The 17,985-nt window shown below is 54.2% G+C and overlaps 8 protein-coding genes and 1 non-coding gene across 9 annotated transcripts; 5 read left to right on the top strand and 4 right to left on the bottom strand.

Annotated features, from left to right (window-relative positions):
- Positions 1 to 218: 218 nt before the first annotated feature.
- Positions 219 to 1,224, top strand: P168DRAFT_255149 (uncharacterized protein; the record flags this gene model as incomplete). Its single annotated transcript, XM_024834443.1, has 2 exons — positions 219 to 257; positions 391 to 1,224. 2 exons carry the CDS (start codon positions 219 to 221, stop codon positions 1,045 to 1,047), a joined length of 696 nt encoding a protein of 231 aa, XP_024691642.1. The 3' UTR covers positions 1,048 to 1,224.
- A 30-nt stretch (positions 1,225 to 1,254) lies between these two features.
- On the bottom strand, positions 1,255 to 1,725 carry P168DRAFT_328136 (uncharacterized protein; the record flags this gene model as incomplete). The annotated part of the gene is made up of 1 exon (XM_024841322.1): positions 1,255 to 1,725. One exon carries the CDS (start codon positions 1,723 to 1,725, stop codon positions 1,255 to 1,257), a length of 471 nt encoding a protein of 156 aa, XP_024691641.1.
- Positions 1,726 to 5,402: 3,677 nt separating this feature from the next.
- Positions 5,403 to 5,738, top strand: P168DRAFT_319593 (uncharacterized protein; the record flags this gene model as incomplete). Its single annotated transcript, XM_024840294.1, has 1 exon — positions 5,403 to 5,738. The coding sequence occupies one exon, from the start codon at positions 5,403 to 5,405 to the stop codon at positions 5,736 to 5,738; it is 336 nt and encodes a 111-aa protein (XP_024691640.1).
- A 1,054-nt stretch (positions 5,739 to 6,792) lies between these two features.
- On the bottom strand, positions 6,793 to 8,352 carry pre9 (proteasome core particle subunit alpha 3). Its single transcript, XM_024835237.1, has 4 exons — positions 8,186 to 8,352; positions 7,939 to 8,123; positions 7,457 to 7,875; positions 6,793 to 7,365 (listed from the first exon to the last, which is right to left on the bottom strand). The coding sequence occupies exons 1-4, from the start codon at positions 8,207 to 8,209 to the stop codon at positions 7,226 to 7,228; spliced, it is 768 nt and encodes a 255-aa protein (XP_024691639.1). The 5' UTR covers positions 8,210 to 8,352; the 3' UTR covers positions 6,793 to 7,225.
- A 230-nt stretch (positions 8,353 to 8,582) lies between these two features.
- Positions 8,583 to 10,396, top strand: P168DRAFT_255144 (FF domain protein; the record flags this gene model as incomplete). Its single annotated transcript, XM_024834442.1, has 2 exons — positions 8,583 to 8,652; positions 8,704 to 10,396. The coding sequence occupies 2 exons, from the start codon at positions 8,583 to 8,585 to the stop codon at positions 10,350 to 10,352; spliced, it is 1,719 nt and encodes a 572-aa protein (XP_024691638.1). The 3' UTR covers positions 10,353 to 10,396.
- A 19-nt stretch (positions 10,397 to 10,415) lies between these two features.
- P168DRAFT_291200 (uncharacterized protein) lies at positions 10,416 to 11,672 on the bottom strand. Its single transcript, XM_024837366.1, has one exon. It carries the CDS (start codon positions 11,554 to 11,556, stop codon positions 10,720 to 10,722), a length of 837 nt encoding a protein of 278 aa, XP_024691637.1. The 5' UTR covers positions 11,557 to 11,672; the 3' UTR covers positions 10,416 to 10,719.
- A 595-nt stretch (positions 11,673 to 12,267) lies between these two features.
- P168DRAFT_176017 (putative PHD finger domain protein) lies at positions 12,268 to 15,890 on the top strand. The gene is made up of 3 exons (XM_024832919.1): positions 12,268 to 12,465; positions 12,655 to 13,322; positions 13,387 to 15,890. The coding sequence occupies exons 1-3, from the start codon at positions 12,459 to 12,461 to the stop codon at positions 15,451 to 15,453; spliced, it is 2,742 nt and encodes a 913-aa protein (XP_024691636.1). The 5' UTR covers positions 12,268 to 12,458; the 3' UTR covers positions 15,454 to 15,890.
- A 67-nt stretch (positions 15,891 to 15,957) lies between these two features.
- P168DRAFT_255141 (LUC7 domain-containing protein) lies at positions 15,958 to 17,269 on the bottom strand. Its single transcript, XM_024834441.1, has 3 exons — positions 17,147 to 17,269; positions 16,727 to 17,058; positions 15,958 to 16,644 (listed from the first exon to the last, which is right to left on the bottom strand). The coding sequence occupies exons 1-3, from the start codon at positions 17,187 to 17,189 to the stop codon at positions 16,153 to 16,155; spliced, it is 867 nt and encodes a 288-aa protein (XP_024691635.1). The 5' UTR covers positions 17,190 to 17,269; the 3' UTR covers positions 15,958 to 16,152.
- Positions 17,270 to 17,604: 335 nt separating this feature from the next.
- P168DRAFT_t119 lies at positions 17,605 to 17,676 on the top strand. The gene has a single exon. It is a non-coding gene; the product is annotated as a tRNA-Arg (tRNA).
- Positions 17,677 to 17,985: the final 309 nt, after the last annotated feature.

Raw genomic sequence — 17,985 nt, 5'->3', positions numbered from 1 at the left:
AGAAAAGCACAAAAGCGATCATTAGTCAAGGCTGAGTCATGATACAGATATAAAACACACTATTCCCAATCAGTGCTAGTGGCGATCGACGTCATTCCATCTCCTGAGCGATGAAACAATTGATAAGTCTGCCAAAGACATCATCTTTATCGCAACATATACCACACCATCCCACCAAAGAGCTTTGAATCTCCCATTCTCACCCACTCTATCCAACAATGGCAAACGTAGCCCTCATCGGCGGCACCGGCATGGTGGTTAGTAGACGACCCATCAACCTCTCCCTCTGTCCCACCCAACAATAAACACCCACCTACCTCATCATCCACGACACCTGCAAAACTCAGAAATAAACCCCACTAACAACCACGCTCCTTCCACCCCAAAAAGGGAAGCCACATCCTCACCACCCTCCTCAGCCACCCCTCCATCAACCGCGTGGACACCATCTCGCGCCGCACACCCGCAGCAGCCAGCCAAGCGCAAACGAAGCTAACAACCTTCGTCGAACCCGACACCTCAAAATGGGCCTCCGAGCTAACCTCGCTCACACCCACGCCCGAGATCTTCATCTCTGCATTCGGCACAACGCGCGCCGCAGCAGGCGGGTTCGAAAGCCAGTACGCCGTGGAGCATGGGCTGAACGTTGAGATGGCGCGGGCCGCGCGCGACGCCGGCACACGGGTTATGGTGCTGATCTCGTCGACGGGGGCGAGCAAGGATGCGAGTATGGCGTATGCGCGGATGAAGGGCGAGATTGAGGAGGATGTCAAGGCGCTGGGGTTCGAGCGGACGGTTATTTTGAGGCCCGGGCTGATTGCTGGGACGAGGGACGAGAGCCGGCCTTTGGAGGCTGCGGCGAGGTTTGTGGCGGGTTGGGCCGGGAAGGTTCATCAGGGCTTGAAGAATGGGTGGGCGCAGGATGCGGATGTTATTGGCAAGGCGGCGGTTAATGCGGGGGTGAAGGCGCTGGAGGGGGATGTTCCTACGGGGAGTGAGAAGGTTTGGTTGTTGATGGGGAGTGATATTATTCGGGAGGGGAAGTAGTTTCTTCTTTATGGTCTTTTATGATGCTTACTTTGCGCGGTTACTTCTGTTCATGATCTTACTGTGATTAGTGCTTGATACTGTATATTTCTAGTCGTACACTCATATATTGATGCTTTATTTGATAACCCTAATAGCAGTCCTAGCAGTATTCATACACGACCAAAACCAAAGTACAAAAGAAAAGAAAATATATATATATATAAGTTAATACTTCCTCCTCCACTCCCCCGAATTATTAACCTCCCTATTCTTCCTCGTCGCCCCCCTCTGACTACTCCCCTCCCTATCCTCATTCCTCGTCGCCCCCTGCTCCGCCTGATTCTGCCAATCGCTTGTCTCACTATTCGCCGGGCTCATATTCAGCGGATTGCTCGTCTTGCCCGCCTGCTTGCTCTCCTCCTCGGTGGCCTTCATCTCGCTCTCGGGCGACGTCTTGCTGGGGTCGAAGGCTGCGGGGTGGCTGGCGACTTCGGCGTCGGTCCCGGACTTGGTGACCTCTGAGCGCTGCGGGTCGAGCTTGGTGCGGTCTTGGTATTTGTCGCTGGTTTGGTCTTTTGTGGCGTATGTTCGGCTTGTGTTGAGGAGGGGTTGGGTTAGGCGGTTGGAGGGGAGGCGGGTTTGGGGGAGGGCTAGGCGGGTGAGCCGGGTTGTTCGGAGGAGGGTGTTGGTTGGCATTGTGGTTGTGGTTGTGATTGTGGTTTTTCGTTGTATGGAGTAGTAGAGGATATATTGTAGAGTAGGTAGGAGTGGTATATGTTGTTCTAGGACAAAACAGAAGCAGAGATAGGTAAAAGTTAAGTATTCGAAGGATTGTCACCAGAGCTGTGTCCAGAACAATCTCAAATCTAAATACAAAATCAAGAATCGTAGAAAGGTGGACTGGTCACTGAGAACAAGACTGTCTGGATATGCAGTCATATTGACGTCATTCTAAAAACGGACAAACCGGGTTTCTTGTCGCCTCACCATTCAGGCATCAACATGATATCTACGACTCTCCCTTGCTCTACAGGCAGTATCGACCTACGGTAGGGAGGCGGTAGAGCCTCATGTGTTGACTTACCTATCGAGACCCAGTCATAACTACTAGCAGACGAGATGCACTCCACGTTGGAGTATCCGATCCCCCGCGGGCCTAACCCGAACACGACTGGTATTCAGTAGCCAGGTTCAACCGGACGCGGACGAACTAGATCGGCCACGTCAATAGACTATCCGTCCAGATTCAAGAATGAGGCACAAGCGTCCTGTGCCGCAATGTGATGACTCGTGCTAGCACGACCCAGGCTACAGATCGTTTTTGATGGCGTCCCTCGTGTCATGCCTCCCAGGGGAAGTGACTGACCAACTTATGCGAGTTGTCAAATCCAGAAGGACAAAAAATAAACAATAAAAATAAAAAAACAACAGCACGAGTGGCGGGCCAAGGCGGGGGGGGGGGAAGAGATTAGGCTGTATGTCTCATGCTGGGGTGCTTATGGAGCCGGATCACGCACCCGGACTGGTCCAAGGCCCAGAGAATCGCGTTGCATCAGGCAATGACAGAATGCGTTGTGTCGATTTCTCGAATGGTGTGGCTTGCGCCAGGGTGCGTCAACAGACATGCACGGCAATGGAGCCCCGAGCATGAAGACCGCAGCAGGAATGTGGGCAGCTGTCAACTTGCAGCTGCGAGGACCCGCCTGATCCTCCCGTCGCGGGACTGTAAGCCCTTGCACATGAGCTCATCAACCCACAAATCCAGCGGACAGGGGTCTGCCCTAGCTGCAGATACATAGTCGTCGATCTAATGACTCCATTGGCTGTGGTTTGCCGATAGCCATTTAGCTTCAATCGACCCACCAGCCAATCCGAATGGGTAGCCCGGGTTGCAGTCGAGGGCCCCTCCTACTTTAATTTTCCCAAGGTCGGACGGGCTCTTACCATTTGTCGTTGGGAAACACAGGGTGCGTAACTGCGCAGAGGGCGCTGGTGACTGCGCGGTCACGGGACCGGAAGAGCCCAGCATGGTGGACCGTGTACCTATGTGGGTCATGTACCTCAATTTCAACGTCGACGGAGAACCTAGCACCACAATGTGCTGGGGGAAGGGCAAAAAATGCCATTGAGACAGGTCAATTGCACTTCTTTCCACCGTTGGGTAGCATCAGCGATCAATATTGTTCGGCCTGATCCTAGTTTGCTCAAAGTATAATCGCCACACCCAAGACAGGCTTAGGAGTCTCCAAGTAAGACAGCTCGCCCATAGATTGGATGGTGGCAAATCCTAACCGGCGATGGACAAGGCTGCACCCCCGTCAGGGTGCACAGATGGGTGTGAACGCCATTGCATCGTTTTGCGGCCGTCAGCCGGGCAGCTGAGTTGGCAAGAGGTACCTCGCCGTGGATCCCCACTCCCAATGGCTTAGACACCCGAGTCGTATAGTCCAGTAGCTTCGTGTCATGGAAAGGAGAAGGCACAGTCACGGAGTGCCAGCCTAGGAGTGTCGGACAGACGGAGTCCCGGAACCGTCGTGCCCTCATTCGCCAATTCCCAGAAGATTAATTTCCCCCCAAGGGTCTCGCGCTCATCATCACTCGAGACGGCGAAGTGAGCATTCTCCGCAGGAAGAAGTCCAGCTTCAGCCCGAGGAGTCAGAATTCCTCGCATCTGGACCAGACGAGAGGCGCCACGTCAGAGTCTCCGAGCTCTAGTGCAGATGCATGGGTTCAACAGGAGGTGTCCGGTACCACGATTTGTATCTGCCACGGCCGGGGCACAGGACGGATACCCTATCATCTCCGTCGAAAAAAGCATGTTAATGAAGACAAACCCTGCACCTGAGCGGGGGTTGATGCGGGATTATTCGTCTGCAGATGTGAGAGATCAGCTGAAAGCACGGCACCCTATGGGACTCCAGGTCCATCATGCCACTGGAAGTAGGGCTCATCTCAGAGGCCCATTTCCAAGGGGCAATGGATACCAATCGAGACCTTCGAGTGACGCGTCTTTCGCCACTAGACACAGAATCACCTAGCTCCCATGGCCAAACGGGAACACGCGGAGCCCGTGAGGCAACCATTGGCAACCGGATAGATATCCCTGCGACGATGGGTCCGATGGATCAGGGGGGGTGGGAGAAAAAGAAAAACATTTTTGACTTTTTCGAAATGGAAAAGAAAGGTGGAGGCGAGGTAGGGTTGCAACTAGACACAGAACCGCGTTTCGTTGGGAGTACTAGTTGCAACCCAAGGAGCAAATGATAAAAAGATACGTTCCATGGGGAATATCTTCCCGGAGGCGGAATTGCCTTGGAGCAAAAGTCCGTATCAAACTTTATGACGCTATATGGCAACCATATCAAGACTAATTGGCTGTAAGTGACCGGCCAAGTAATGATGGAGGGTGAGATATCAAACCAGGATATCTGAGCACAGGCATTGAGCACACCGGCTCCGCACAGGGGCTCGCTCCCTTTCCTGTCCTTTTTCCTTTTTCTCGTTCAGCTGGAACGCTAGCAAAGGTTCCAATGTAAGACGGCATGACAGCTGGCACAAAGTAGGAGTGATTCATGCAGGAGCTTTGATTCAGCTTAGGGGGGGGGGGGGGGTGGGCAAGACACGGCCATCGAATTGTCGTTAGCCGGCTTGATACGGACTCTGGATGCATACGCGAAGCGGGGAGATGGCGATTGAGTGACCCAGGCTGCAATGATAATCCATGTAACAGGGCCAGAATGATCAGGCCGGGGTGAGGGATTTTCGAATGTTCAACCCAAGCTAGAAAAAGTGGTTCCGCCACAACAGCAGGGTGCATGCATTCGTGAAGCATCCGGTGATTACGATGGACCTGGCAAGAAACCGTAGTGCCCATCTCGTGTCTCCACCGCTAGGCAAGGCCATCACAGCCAACCGCAGGGACCCAGTTCCAGGAAGTGGTGTGAATGTGATGACAGAGTGCCGTATACGATAAGCCATCACAGGTTGAGGGGGTTTGATCGACAGTGGACGTTAGGAGTAACAAGAGATGCCTGAACCGTGACATGGGAGCCTCCCACCAAACATAAATAGGCCAGTCAGTCCCTGAGGCTAGATGATTCTGAATCGATAATCGTTTCAGACACAGCTTCCTTGATCAATTTTATCAAAAGAAAAGCTTCGTTCCCAGTCAGAGGTGTTTCAACCCCATAGAACTTCTATCGAAGCCTGACAGGTCCTGTTCACGTTGAACCTATCAAGCCCCTCAAGCGCGGTAGTGCCGAACGAGTGAGCCAATAGAATCCAACGCAGCAGGTGAAACGACAATACTTCTCCGACAGTAAGTGTGTTTGATCCGGACCCAAAGGGGGCCATAATTGACCCATCTGATAGGCATGTGCTTCTACAACCAAAAGCGATTTGCCTGCGGTGACTGGAGCTGGACGAATTTCGCCCACCGGTGCCATTACGAGTATCGCACGGGCGAAACATGCGGAATGAAACTTGTGAACGTGACCGACTATGAGAACACTCAATGTCGCCTCTGCGAGAAGATTGAGACCAAGTTCCGCCGGCGAGACGCCGAGGTCGAACGGTTGAACCGCTGGAGACGCGAAGGGGGCACCCTCGTAGCCTCCATGGACCGATCCCAAAGGCTCATAATGGAGCTGGACAGAGAGATCGGAAAGCTTCAAATTGAGCGCGAGGACAAACGAAGCGCCCTGGGATGATTGGTGGATCTGGAAACAGAAGGATCAAGCCGGGGGTGTGCCTCTGAAATGGGCATCCTCTTTTTCTTTCTCTTGTCATTCTTTGATTTTGCTCATTAGCCCGTTCTTTTTTCTTTTTCCCTGTTTAATTCTTTTCACTTTTCACCCCCTTTTTTGTTTTTTTTTTTTACTACCTTTTTTTCTTGGTTGAGAGTCCGAGTCTTTAATCAGGTGTCTCACAATTCTGTATCCCTGGCCGGTTTGACAGTGGCATCACAACGGACAGGTTTCTTCATGATGGACGGACCCGCCGAACGATTGGATAGGAAGGATTAATAGTTGTACGCCCAGGGGGCATGAGATCAGGAATCCAATGAACTTCGTTAGAATCCGCAAATCTAGGACCCGATGAAGCGAATCCACAAGGGACAGTTCCACTTGCTAAGCGCCGTGTAGTAGTTTGGCGGGAGTAGTTCAGCGCACGGCGACGGATCCTATATGGTTGACTAGTAGCAATGTGACTAGTACTGTGGAGGTGCAACAGAGCTGAGAATCTGCAGAGATATGCGAGGGCATCAACATTTGGATGAAACGCCTCTCTAGGTCGTTGTTGTTCTAGAGGTTGACATATGCTTTCTTCAGGGAGCGGTGAACAAACCAACCGTCAAAGCCCCGCGTTTTCCCCATCGCTTTCTATACCGGCACGTGATGTGTCTGAAACGGGTTAGTCGGGCCCGTGACTCTGCTTCTTCAGGCGGAAATCTAAGGCGTAAGTCGAAGAATAGTTGCATTTTTAGAAGGTATATCTCCCTACCTGATAGATATGGGCTCCACCGCTCCAGCTACTGTCGGGGACCGTTCGCATGGTGTCATGGGTAGCGTATTCCGACCCTCATAGGTGCCTATTACACAGTGTGGAGAATAATTATATGATCGTGGTACCCAACCAACATGGCTGGTGAGTAGGGATACGAGCATCGGTTGGGAGTCTACCTTGTGTAGACGGATGCTGTAGGAGAATGGGCGTCGTTGCGGCGAAGATGCAAGTGGATGTGGATGTTGATGTAGATTCGAGGCTGGAACGGATATATATATGGGAGGTCGAACCCCCCTGGAGTGCTACATACTTGTCTTCAAGTTATAAAAGCATGGGTACGGAACTACGTGGACCATTCATCTTGCACAACCCGTGACAAAATCCATCAGGGGAGGGCGCGTGAAGAATGCAACAGCAAACAATGCCTTCGAGGATGCCCGTCCCCTCAACTCGTCAGCGCGGCTGCCACGTCACCCGTGGACGTCAGTTGCGCTTCAGATGCAGCAGTAGTGGGCGGCATGCCTGTCTGGCGTGGGAGGGCCCGATGTTTCAGCCGTAGCATATATTAACCCATGGGCTTACGACGGGAGGAATACGGGCGAGATCCTGGCGCCGGATTTGATAACAGAACACATGGGATTATCTCGATCAGGTCATCGGACGCAACATTAACTCATTCCTTGTCTAGCACTTATTTTAAGTCACCAGCCTCGGGCTCGTCATCGACCTTGGCCAACCCGTGCTCCTTCAGGAGAGCGTTGATCTCGTCCGCGTTCCACAGATGGTGGTAGATCTTCCCCTCCTTGGTCTTGCCCACGGTAGCGAATTCAACTGCAGAGACGTTTGAGTTAGTACAGTAGATAACATAGAGTTGACGATGAGCCACTACGAGCACATAAAATCAGGGTAGGCAGTCACTCACTCTTCTCGCTGCTGAGCTTGGTCGAATCCATGGTCTTGCTGAGGACCTTCACGGCCATAGCGCAGGCCTCCTTCAGGTCACAATCCTCCTTGTAATCTTGCTTGAGTAGACTCTGCGCGCTTGCGTTGTTCGCTCCCACACTAGTCGCCTTCCAGCCGCCGTAGTTACCACTGGGGTTGCTCTGGTACAACTGGAACTCGCGGAGGGGGTCGTAACCGGCGTAGATGAATGACACACCGAACGGACGGAGACCACCATGCTGCGTATATCCTTGCTTCAGATCACACAACCGGCGCACGAGTTGTTCGCAGGGGATATCTTCGTTGTAGGTGAGAAGATACCGCTGGGCGGCTTGTCGGGCGTAGTTGATCAGGATGTTGGCGTCAGCCGTCATACCAGCAACAGCTGTAATCATGTTGCTTTAGAAAGAGTTAGCTATCAGGTATCATCGTATCCAGTCAATTCGAATGGAAAAGGCGTACTCGTTCAGGATGTAGAGTTTCTCTGCGGATGTGTCCTGCTCGAGCAGCTTGCTCGTCACCTTCTTCTCGGCCGCAAGGACAATACCATCCTTGGCTAAGATGCCCAGCGCGGTGCCGGCATGCGAGATAGCCTCCAACGCATATTCGACTTGATATAGACGGCCCTCCGGAGAGAAGATGGTTGTCTGTGGACGAGCGTTATCGGGTTAGCTGGAGCTGCGAACGGGCGGAGGGACGGGAATCATACCCTGGAATCGTATCTCCGTGACATATTCTCTGTGTAGCGAGTTCGCTTTGAATCAAATAAAAACGAAAGAAATCAAACAGTAGATCGGAGAGAAAATTTGCAAGCGAAGGGACTGAGAGGGGAACGTGGGAGCTGGACAAAGCGATGGGAGTGATGATGGAGACGATGATGATGGTTGGGTGAGCTTCCCAAGGCAACTCGTCCTGGCGCGTCCTCTAGCCTGAACTGGGCAGGTTCCGCTGAGCTCGGGCCACCTCCTCCAATTGTCGATGCGCAGCTTCGCCGCAAATCCGCTCCAGCAACCACTTCAATCAGTCTGTGGACATGCACCTACGCCTTTTGGTATAAATTACTTGCTCTTTGTCTGCTACGACGCTTTTTACAGCGACGATCGACCATGCTCAGATCCACTTATGCGCCTCCCCCTCCACTACCGCCAGGATGGACGGAACACAAAGCACCCTCAGGTCAGTCAGTCTACCAGACCCATGCCGGGCTTCGCATCTAACAGGTCGCAGGACACTCGTACTATTATAATGCACAAACGAAGCAATCCACTTACAAGCGGCCCCAATCCCAACCGGAGCCGGTCCCGGTACAACAACATGCCGCGCCGGCCCCTCCATTTCTGACACCGGACACCCTGCCTCCATTCTCTTCTACACAGTATGCGCCACAGGGATTTGGCTTCGCCCAGCAACCGCAGAATATTCCTCACGGTGGCCCGGCTCGGGGAGGTTTCCGCGGTGGCTTCCGCGGCGGAAAGGGTTATCAGGATCGCAGAAGGGGGCCAGAGGACCGACCGCGATCGAAACATACTATACCCGGGTGTGCGCCGTGGGTTCTCGTGAAGACAAGGCTTGGGAGACGATTTGTCTTCAATACGGAGACCAATGAAAGTTTCTGGAAATTCCCGCAGGATGTGCTGAAAGGAGTTGTGGAGTTCGACCGGATGGAACGAGAGGCGAAGGAAAAGGAAGAACGGGGAGAGAAAGCTGAAGAGGAGGAACCTCCCGCTGAAGAAATGGAAACGGCCCCGGAGGAGGAGGTCCAACGACGCGATTCGAGAGAGCCACCGGTCACCCAGCCAGCAGGGGAAGACAGCGACGAATATGAGGAAGTGGAGGTCACGGACAGCGAGGACGAAGAAGCGGGACAGCCGTCCAAACGGACGAAAACCGACGACGGAGAAGACCAGCAACCGGTTGAATTCACCGAGGAGGATATGGAATACCAACTTGCCGCCATGGGCGAGGAATACGGACTGGATCCCGGCGAATATGGCGACCCTGAGGCTGAAGACTGGGAAGAGGGCGCAGAAGGACTTCCCCTCACGGACGAGGATTCCACGGCTCTTTTCCGCGACTTGCTCGACGACTACCACATCAACCCGTATTCACCGTGGGAGAACATCATCGAAGAGGGCCGTATCGTCGAGGACTCCCGGTACACGGTACTCCCGAACATGAAACGACGCCGGGAGGTCTGGTCCGACTGGAGCCGAGACCGCATCCAACAATACAAGGAACAAAAAGCCAAACAGGAAAAGAAAGATCCACGTATCAAGTACCTGGCGTTTCTGCAAGAGTACGCCACGCCCAAGCTCTACTGGCCCGAATTCAAACGCAAATACCGCAAGGAAGACGAGATGCGGGACTCTCAACTCTCCGACAAGGACCGCGAGAAGCTGTACCGCGACCTGATTTCGCGGGTCAAGCAGCCGGAAAGCAAGCGCAAGTCCGAACTCTCGGCACTGCTGAAATCCGTGCCTCTCCATGAGCTCCACCGCTCGTCGAATCTGGAGGCTCTCCCAACGAGCATCATCACCGATGTGCGGTATATTGCGCTCTCTGCGAAAGTTCGCGACCCTCTCATTGAGGCTTACATCTCTACGCTCCCGCCTGCGCCGGAAGAGCAGCTGACCGCCGAGCAGCGGGAAGAACTTGAGAAGAAGCGGGTGGAGCGCGAGAAACGTGAGAAGGCACTAGCTGAGCGAGAAAAGCAGGTCGGGGAGGAGAAACGGAAACAGCGGGGGGACCTCCTCCGTGGGAAGACGCTTCTCCGAGAAGGCGAGGCGGAGATCGAGGAAGCCATGAGAATCGACAAGGGAGGGCTTCGGAGCTACATCGAAGGGGAGGGAGCAGACCGGGCGTCCCCCGCCGAGTAAACAATGATCAAGATATATACCATCAAGCCAGATAGAAACCATGTAAATCTATTAGTACTATTCGTTGATTTATATTCTATCTAGTCTTCTGAATTCTCCAAATAGTGGATCATCATTCTATAAGTCAAGCCAGAGTTGCTACAAAAGGTACAAATCACAATCAAAAAGCCAGCCAATATGTCGTTCGCGTCCGGGTTCCCCCTTGAATATTAGACGGAGAGTTAAGAAGCGCTGCCCGCGCGGGATTGTTCATGTCCATAGCTCATTTGGGTATCAATCAATAGGAAAGTTCCAGACCTCTGTATGTATGTTATGTTCGAAATGACGCCGTTCCGTGTTCTACTCCAGCCCAGTTGTCGTACAGCCTTTACCGGAACCTCCAGTTATCCCAGTCGTCGTCATCATCATCGTCTTGGTCGTCGTCGTCGTCGTCTTCTTCTTCCTTACTTTCGTTGGCAGAATTGTCTTGTTTCCCTGCCATCGCAGTCGCCGTCGGTTCACCGGGTGCCAGCGTCTCTTCCTCCCCCGTCTTCTTTCGCAGCTCCTCCCGCATATGTTTGAGCCGTCGAACCCGTTCCTCGAGCTGCTCCATCTCGTCAAACTCATCCTCCATGAACCGCGCCGCATCTTCCCGTTCCCCTTCGGCCTCCGCCTCCCGACTGCGCGACTTCGCCGCCTGGGCGTCCCTCTCCTGCTGCGCAGCCAGCTGTTCAGCCGTCATGGGAGCGGCAGAGATCGTTGCCTCCGCCGTGAGCGCAGCCGGAGCGTGCGCTAGACGACTCGGCGCCGCAACCTCCCGCTCAAAGGCAGCCCATTCATCCTCATCGATCGTCCGCTGGTCCTGGGTCGTGGTCGTCGGTTGGCTGCTCGGCGCCGTCGTCGGCGGAACTGTCGATACCTCTGCGCTCGTCTCCATTTCCTCCTGTTCGTCGGTGGGGAGTTCGGGTCCCGCGATCTCTTGCTCGTCGACCTCCTCGGCTTCGGCTGCGTCTTCGAGGGCTTGGGCGCTGGGCGGTTGGACTATGCTGGCTGGTTGCAGGTCTGCATGGGCGACTGCCTGTCGGATCTTCTTCCTCGTCAGGTCTTCTCCGGAATCTACCTTGCGCTTCTTGGTGACACGATTTGCTTGTTTGCCGGACTGGGATGGGCTGCCGCCCTTGCGAGAAGCGAGTTCATTCCGGAGTAACGAACGGACATCTGCCATCGTAGGGAATATAACAATAGTGATAATAATAAGAAGAGCCTTGTAGTAGTGGAGTAGATGATATGTGGAGTAAGAAGAGTCGTCCTAAGGTAGAAAGTAATCGATGTGGGGATGAGAGATCTGATCTGGAGACAAAGAAGGCTGAGCGCGCCAAACGATGAGCTAACGCGAGGGCCTGGATGCCAAGGCCACCGTCACGTGTACCGTCCTGAGTCAGCATGGGAAGGCCTCGAAATGTCTTGGCGAAACTCAGGCACTCCATTCGCTTTTCCTGCTTTAAAAGAACGATCTGCTCTTTCTCTCCTCTTTCTCTCCTCTTTCTCCTCCCGTCTTCTCTCCCCTTGTCAACTCTCTGTCAACTCCTCCTTTCACTCCCCATCTTTCTCACAACTCACCGGAATTTTCGACAGGTGCCTGATCGCGTCATCTACCCGATTGATACGCCGAATTCAGCGACCCCTTCTATTTGACATCATCGACTCCCAGACGCACACCTTTACGCGACCCCACTCGCGCTAAGCTCATCCGCAGTGCGCGCGATACTGCTCGTCCACAGTCCCACCACCCACCCTAGTGGTCGGCATTGCGCATTGTTTCGGTGAAACAATAACAGAAAAGGAACAAAAAAAAAAGAAGAAAAGATCAACAAAACAAGAACGGCGAGGCAGGTTAGGAAGGGGAAGTAATACCATCGTGGATTGCGGCATTGAAGCCAACAAATCCCCGGGCGATTCTCCTGTGTATTGCTTGTTACCTAGTCCTCGGGTGTCGTAGAAACGCGATCTGGGTGGTGTGTTGCGCATATCTCGTGCGGTGCCCCAAAACACCCCCGTAGAAATTTGAGTCTTCTTTTTCCCGGTTATCAACCACCCCCACACTCGACGGTCACATACAAATCGATCATGGCTGGTAAGCAAATAGTGTACCCTAGATTGTTGGAAGCTGGTCGAGCTGCCCCATCCGGACCGCTACGGCTATCGCTGCGGTGGCGACGGAAGGGCGCCAGGTCTCCCATTCCCTCTCTTTACACACACAAACACTCCCCCTTCTCTCCCCAACCAGAATGACTTGAAAAGTGAGCTAACAGCAAGGCGACAGACGAGCCGCGACGGTCCGGTCGGTCAACAAAAGGCCAGCACAAAAACCTCGACATGGTATCCGACACTCCGAAGAAAGGCAAGTCCAAGCTCCACAACAAGGACAAAGCCGCGAAGACATCCGCCGAACCCACACCTGGCCCCAGCGAGGGGGAAGACGAGGAGGAGATCATCCGATGCATATGTGGCGAATACGAGGAGGAGGAAGATGTGGAGCGGGACATGATCTGCTGCGACCAGTGCCTGGCCTGGCAGCACAATGACTGCATGGGCCTCAGATTCGCCAAGGGGCAGGAACCCGACCAGTATTACTGTGAGCGGTGCAGGCCCGAGAACCACAAAGATCTCCTGGAGCGCATGAACCGGGGCGAGAGGCCGTGGGAAGAGGTCGCCGAGCGACGGCGCAAAGAGGCTGAAGAGAAGAAACACTCGCGACGGAAGAAGGGGAAGAAGGGCGGTCGTCGCGGTCGACCCAGTGAGGCCAGAACTGATGCCAGCACGCCGACCCGTGGGGCCACCTCGACCACGCCTGCGCCTGCGCCCAGCGCGACGGCCCAATCGCCGAGGTCGCCGGTGTCTGAGAGGACAACCCGGGTCCAGGATACGCCGGGGAGAGCGTCGGAGAAGCGCAAGTTTGACGAAGACCAGGAAACCCCTCAGCCCGAGTCGGTGCGTACAATCTTTCCCCCCTCGTGGGTTTCATATCGTGTTTGACTAACCCCTTATCGTGTAGCGTCCGAAATTGAAGCAACCCAAGATCTCACCCCCTCAAGATGCGCCCATGCCCGATGCTGGTCCTCAGGCCGGCGACGCTGGTCCCAGTGCCGGTGCTGATGTGGAGGCTGACACTCAAGTTGGGGAGGGCGCGGAGAAACCGACTGAGCGGAAGAAATTCGCCGAAACGAAGAAGCCGAGTGAGACCAAGAGAGTCACTCCCGTGAAGAAAGAACCCAGCGCACAGCCCTCTCAACCAGATACGGTGGCGGAGCCAGTGCCCACCAAGCCGTTGAAGCCCTTGGAGGAGATCACCAACCCGGCGCGGAAAAACGTTGCCAAAGCCCTGGTCAACCTGTTTGTAGATCAGATCACGAGCGCGCAGAAACAAAAGTCATACCGCGTGCCGCAAGGGAAGACGGTCCAGGAGGTTGCGCAGCAGCATGGTCTTGCGGTCGAGGATGCTATGTATGACAATATATGCGCAGGATCGGGCGAGCCCACGGACCCATATAAGCAACAGCTGCGGACGATCTTGTTCAACGTAAAGAAGAACACTTCGCTGCGAGACCGTCTGCTCGTAGGTAGTCTATCGGCGGATGCTCTCTCCAAGATGAGTTCCCAGGACATGGCCAGCGACGAACTGCAGCAGAAGGACGCCGAGATCAAGCGCGAGGCCGAGCGCCAGCACATCATCGTCCAGGAGCAGGGGCCCCGCATCCGACGCACCCACAAGGGCGAAGAGCTTATCGAGGACGACGTGCAGAACGTGGCTAGCGAGCCCGTCTTCTCGACGGCGCCGCGTCGCAACGTCGACAACGAGGCGAGCCCGGACGCCCAAAGCCCGGGGAGTCCCACGGGGAGGCACGCGGGCGAGAAGAACGGCAGTCGAAGATCGTCCAAAGCAGGACGAGCCGAGAGAAAGACTCACGACGAACATTTCCCGTCCCGGGGCCACTCGCCTGGCGGCACCAGCCACGACGCCGTCTTCCCCGAGGTCGCCACCAACATCCGGGAGCCGATGCCCACCAGCAAGGCGCAAGCCGACGCCGAGATCGACCAGCTGCTGCGAGACGACGAGCCCGACTCTCCGCCCTACTCCCCGAAGGATTTCAACGACGAGGGAAGCATCTGGCGGGGCAAGGTGGTCATGAACCCGGTCGCCGACTTCACCTCGTCGGCCAAGCACGTCGGCGGCGCCGACCTGAGCGGACGCATCCCCTGGAGCCAGCTGGTGCCCCCGACGTTATTGGTGGACGGCCGCATCGACATCCAGCTAGCCAGCAACTACCTCTGTGGCCTGCGCTTCAGCAACTCCACCGACGTGACAGTCATCTCCATCAGCAGCCCCGAATCACCTCGGGAACGCGCAAGCTTCGACCGCCTCTTCAACTACTTCCAAGACCGCAAGCGCTACGGCGTCATCGGCAAGCACCCGCTACCAGCAGTCAAAGACACCTACATGATCCCCATCGAAGCAGGCATGACCAAGAAACCCGAATTCGTCGAGCTCCTCGAGAACAACTCGCTCGAAGACCCCACCCCCGCCCGCGTCCTCCTCGTCGTCTTCGCCGTCAAAACCGGCGACTCCAACCCACCCTCCGTGCAACCACCCTCCCACCAAGCAAGCCAGGAACCAGGCGCCGCCGCAGCCAGCCCCCTAACAGCCGTGGCAGACACCCCACAGCAAGCGCAATTCCTGACCCCCGGCCCGCGCGCGGCCTCCCAAATCTCCGCCACCTCGACATCCTCCTTCCCCGGCTCGACCCCCGCCCCCCAATTCTACAACCAAACGCCGCAAGCCCCGCAATACTCGCCCCATCAGCCCCTCCAAGCAGCCCCCATCCCGGCACTCCCCGTCGTCGGCCTCCCAGCCGCCGTGCAAGTCCTGGGCCCGCAGGCTACCAGCCCCTCCATCCAAGAACTCCTCCGCAATGCCCCCAACGCGGACGTCGCCCAGCTCGCTATCGTCAGGGACATTCTTCAGCGTCGACCCGAGACGGCAAATGACTATGACCTGTTGATGCAGGAGATTAGACAGGCGACGGCAGCAGCCAACAGCAATGGGGGACAACACCATGCCTAGGAGGGTTTGGTAGGTTGCTTGGGTGTATATTATCTTAATGTGGTTACTTAAGGCTTGCATGCTACGCGTGGGGAGGGCCTGGATGTCATTGTTTTCTGCATTTATCTGTCTTTTATCATTATTGGTCTTTGATCCCTTCACTTTTTGTTTCGATTGAATGATGTACTTGTTGTGCGTGGTGCGCGAGAACAGGGAAAATGGGTTATTTGATTTCATCCTTTTGGGCTTGTTTGTGTTTATTTACTTTGTCATGGGATATTAACGTCGATCATGCTATTCTTGTTTCCCCTTCTCTTCTCCGCCTCTTTTGCTTTCTTTTAAATAGCTCCTGTATTGATCCCATCCTGTGATGAACGAACCTGTCTGTTACTACCATTGCCGTTCATGCTGCTTTGAGTACCTAAATAGTGTTACACATTGAATTAAGCTTTTCGAGCACCTACATGAATGCAAATAACATGCTTTGTTATAAATTCGCTACTTCGTTCTTTCTAATACAGTATAGTATAGTATAATATATCAATCACATTGTAGAGGTCGTAAGGCTCGACACTCGTGCCGCCAACCACACTTGACAGACTATTTTGGGGGAAGGGCATAGTGAAAAGAAACGCCTGCGCTATGCAAACCAAAAATAATAGAACAGAAAATAGAAAGGAAAAAGCAAGAACCCCAGGTCCTACCAAAACCAGTAACGAATCACCACCGCCCACCACGCTTCTTAAACCCACCACCACCTCCACCATACCGCGGGCCGCGTCCACCGCCAGAGCGCCCACCGCCGCCCCATCCACCACCACCACCACCACCAGGGCCGTCATCATCATCGTGGTGGCGCACCGGCGGCGGCCGACCCTTGAGCTCCTCGCTGAGCTTCTTGAACCCCTTGCGCATATCGGAGTATCCCATGTGCATCTTGCCGAAGAAGTGGTCCGCGAGACGGCGATCGTTATCGAGACGGCTCAGGTACGCGCCGCAGACGTCGCAGACTTGCAGCTTCTGGTGGCCGGACGGGCCGGAGGTATCTTGGAGGTTTTTGAGCTCGCGCTCGCAGGACTCCTTCTGCTGCTTCGCGGTGCGCACTTTGTGCAGCTCGTTGAGGGCCTGTGCGACGGAGCCGGTTTCGCCGAGGACGGAGATCTCCAGGAGTCCGCTGTTGATTGTGTTGGCGAGGTCGGCGATTTGTTTGAGCTGGTTGGGTTTGCGTTAGCTTTATCTTTTCCTCTCTTTCTTTCACTCCATCTCAACATATATGGGGTAGGTATAAACACACCAAATTATTCGTCTGCCGGATCTCATCCGGCGTCTTCTCCAACCGACGCTGCGCGGACTCAATGCGCCGATCACAATCGTCAATGTACTTCTGCATATCGCGCATATAGTCATAGTCGAACCCCCATTTCGCCTTCTCAGCCGCCGACGCAGTCTCATACTCCGTTTTCAAGCCCTCGCTATGTACCTTGGGACACGGGCCGAGATCTTGCTTGGTGTTGGTGAAGAGGTCATGCGGACACGTGCCGACCAGATATGAGCGACAGACTTTGGAGTCTGTGATGGAGAGCTGAGCGTTGCGGGAATTCGCGCCGAGGCCGATGAGCTGGTCCGCTGCGTAAACAGAAGTAAATATGTTAGCTTGCTTGCTTGGGGCTTTTGGTCTGGACGGGATGATAAGGTCCTTAAGGACGCGACGTACCTCCCATCAGCTGCTCGAGCAGCTTCCGTTGTTCCGCCGCCATGGTTATGAGGCTTTGGATGGTGTGGAGGGGGAAGGTGAAGATGGATTGGGGGGAGTGGCGGAGCTGATGCGAAAAGATGGAGATGGTCGAGCCGTTTAGCTTGCTGGCGATGATTCTTTGCGGAGGACGCCAAGCCTGTATGTGCTTATGTAAGTCTATACACTGAGCATAGAATATGTGTGAATGATGCCCGTACAATTTTGAAGATTATGAACAATTATGGTAAAATCTATATAATATGGGGCTATATAGCTGAATTCTGTGTCTCCCTACTAAAATAGTAAATGCAAAGCCTTGTTCATGGGGCCGAACATGCATGTCATGATGAATTCGGTATTAAGGCTGAACAGTGGAAGGCAGTCAAATCACTTTCAGGCGAATAGATAACCATACGGACTCGGTCTTATCAGATAAGGGTCCATTGGCGTAATGGTAACGCGTCGGTCTCCTAAACCGAAGATTGCGGGTTCGATCCCCGTGTGGATCGTTTTTTGTCTTTTTACATATTTTTGCTCTCCTCGGTCACCTCTGCCATCGATTCCTATTATCATACATACCCAGGAAACTCAGATCATATATATCTATTGCATTTTACTTACTCTTCTGGTGTTTCATCTTTTCTTTTGTTGCTCTATCCAAAGATCGGACCCATCGCAATCACATCGTTAGTCCCGCAATAATGGGGCGGTGAATCTCCAATCGTAGACCGCCTTCCCCTTTTTGACAGGAGCTAGGACATCAACATGGCGATTGATAAACTATGGACTACTCTTTAACTCCATCATCAATATCCAAG

Source organism: Aspergillus campestris, assembly GCF_002847485.1.
Source record: "Aspergillus campestris IBT 28561 chromosome Unknown P168scaffold_8, whole genome shotgun sequence".
Taxonomy (NCBI): Eukaryota; Fungi; Ascomycota; class Eurotiomycetes; order Eurotiales; family Aspergillaceae; genus Aspergillus; species Aspergillus campestris.
The sequence above is the reverse complement of the archived record's forward strand: the minus strand, read 5'-3'. Positions and strand labels throughout refer to the sequence as shown.

Coding starts and splice junctions, on each gene's coding strand:
- pre9 (XM_024835237.1), bottom strand. CDS start 8,209: ATGTCACGGAGATACGATTCCAGG. Junction 8,124..8,185: donor CACGGAGATACGATTCCAGG/GTATGATTCCCG, acceptor GCTCGTCCACAG/ACAACCATCTTCTCTCCGGA. Junction 7,876..7,938: donor AAACTCTACATCCTGAACGA/GTACGCCTTTTC, acceptor CTCTTTCTAAAG/CAACATGATTACAGCTGTTG.
- P168DRAFT_291200 (XM_024837366.1), bottom strand. CDS start 11,556: ATGGCAGATGTCCGTTCGTTACTCCGGAATGAACTCGCTTCTCGCAAG.
- P168DRAFT_176017 (XM_024832919.1), top strand. Junction 13,323..13,386: donor AAACCCCTCAGCCCGAGTCG/GTGCGTACAATC, acceptor CTTATCGTGTAG/CGTCCGAAATTGAAGCAACC.
- P168DRAFT_255141 (XM_024834441.1), bottom strand. CDS start 17,189: ATGGCGGCGGAACAACGGAAGCTGCTCGAGCAGCTGATGGGAG. Junction 17,059..17,146: donor GCTCGAGCAGCTGATGGGAG/GTACGTCGCGTC, acceptor CTGTTTACGCAG/CGGACCAGCTCATCGGCCTC. Junction 16,645..16,726: donor TCCGGCAGACGAATAATTTG/GTGTGTTTATAC, acceptor AAACCCAACCAG/CTCAAACAAATCGCCGACCT.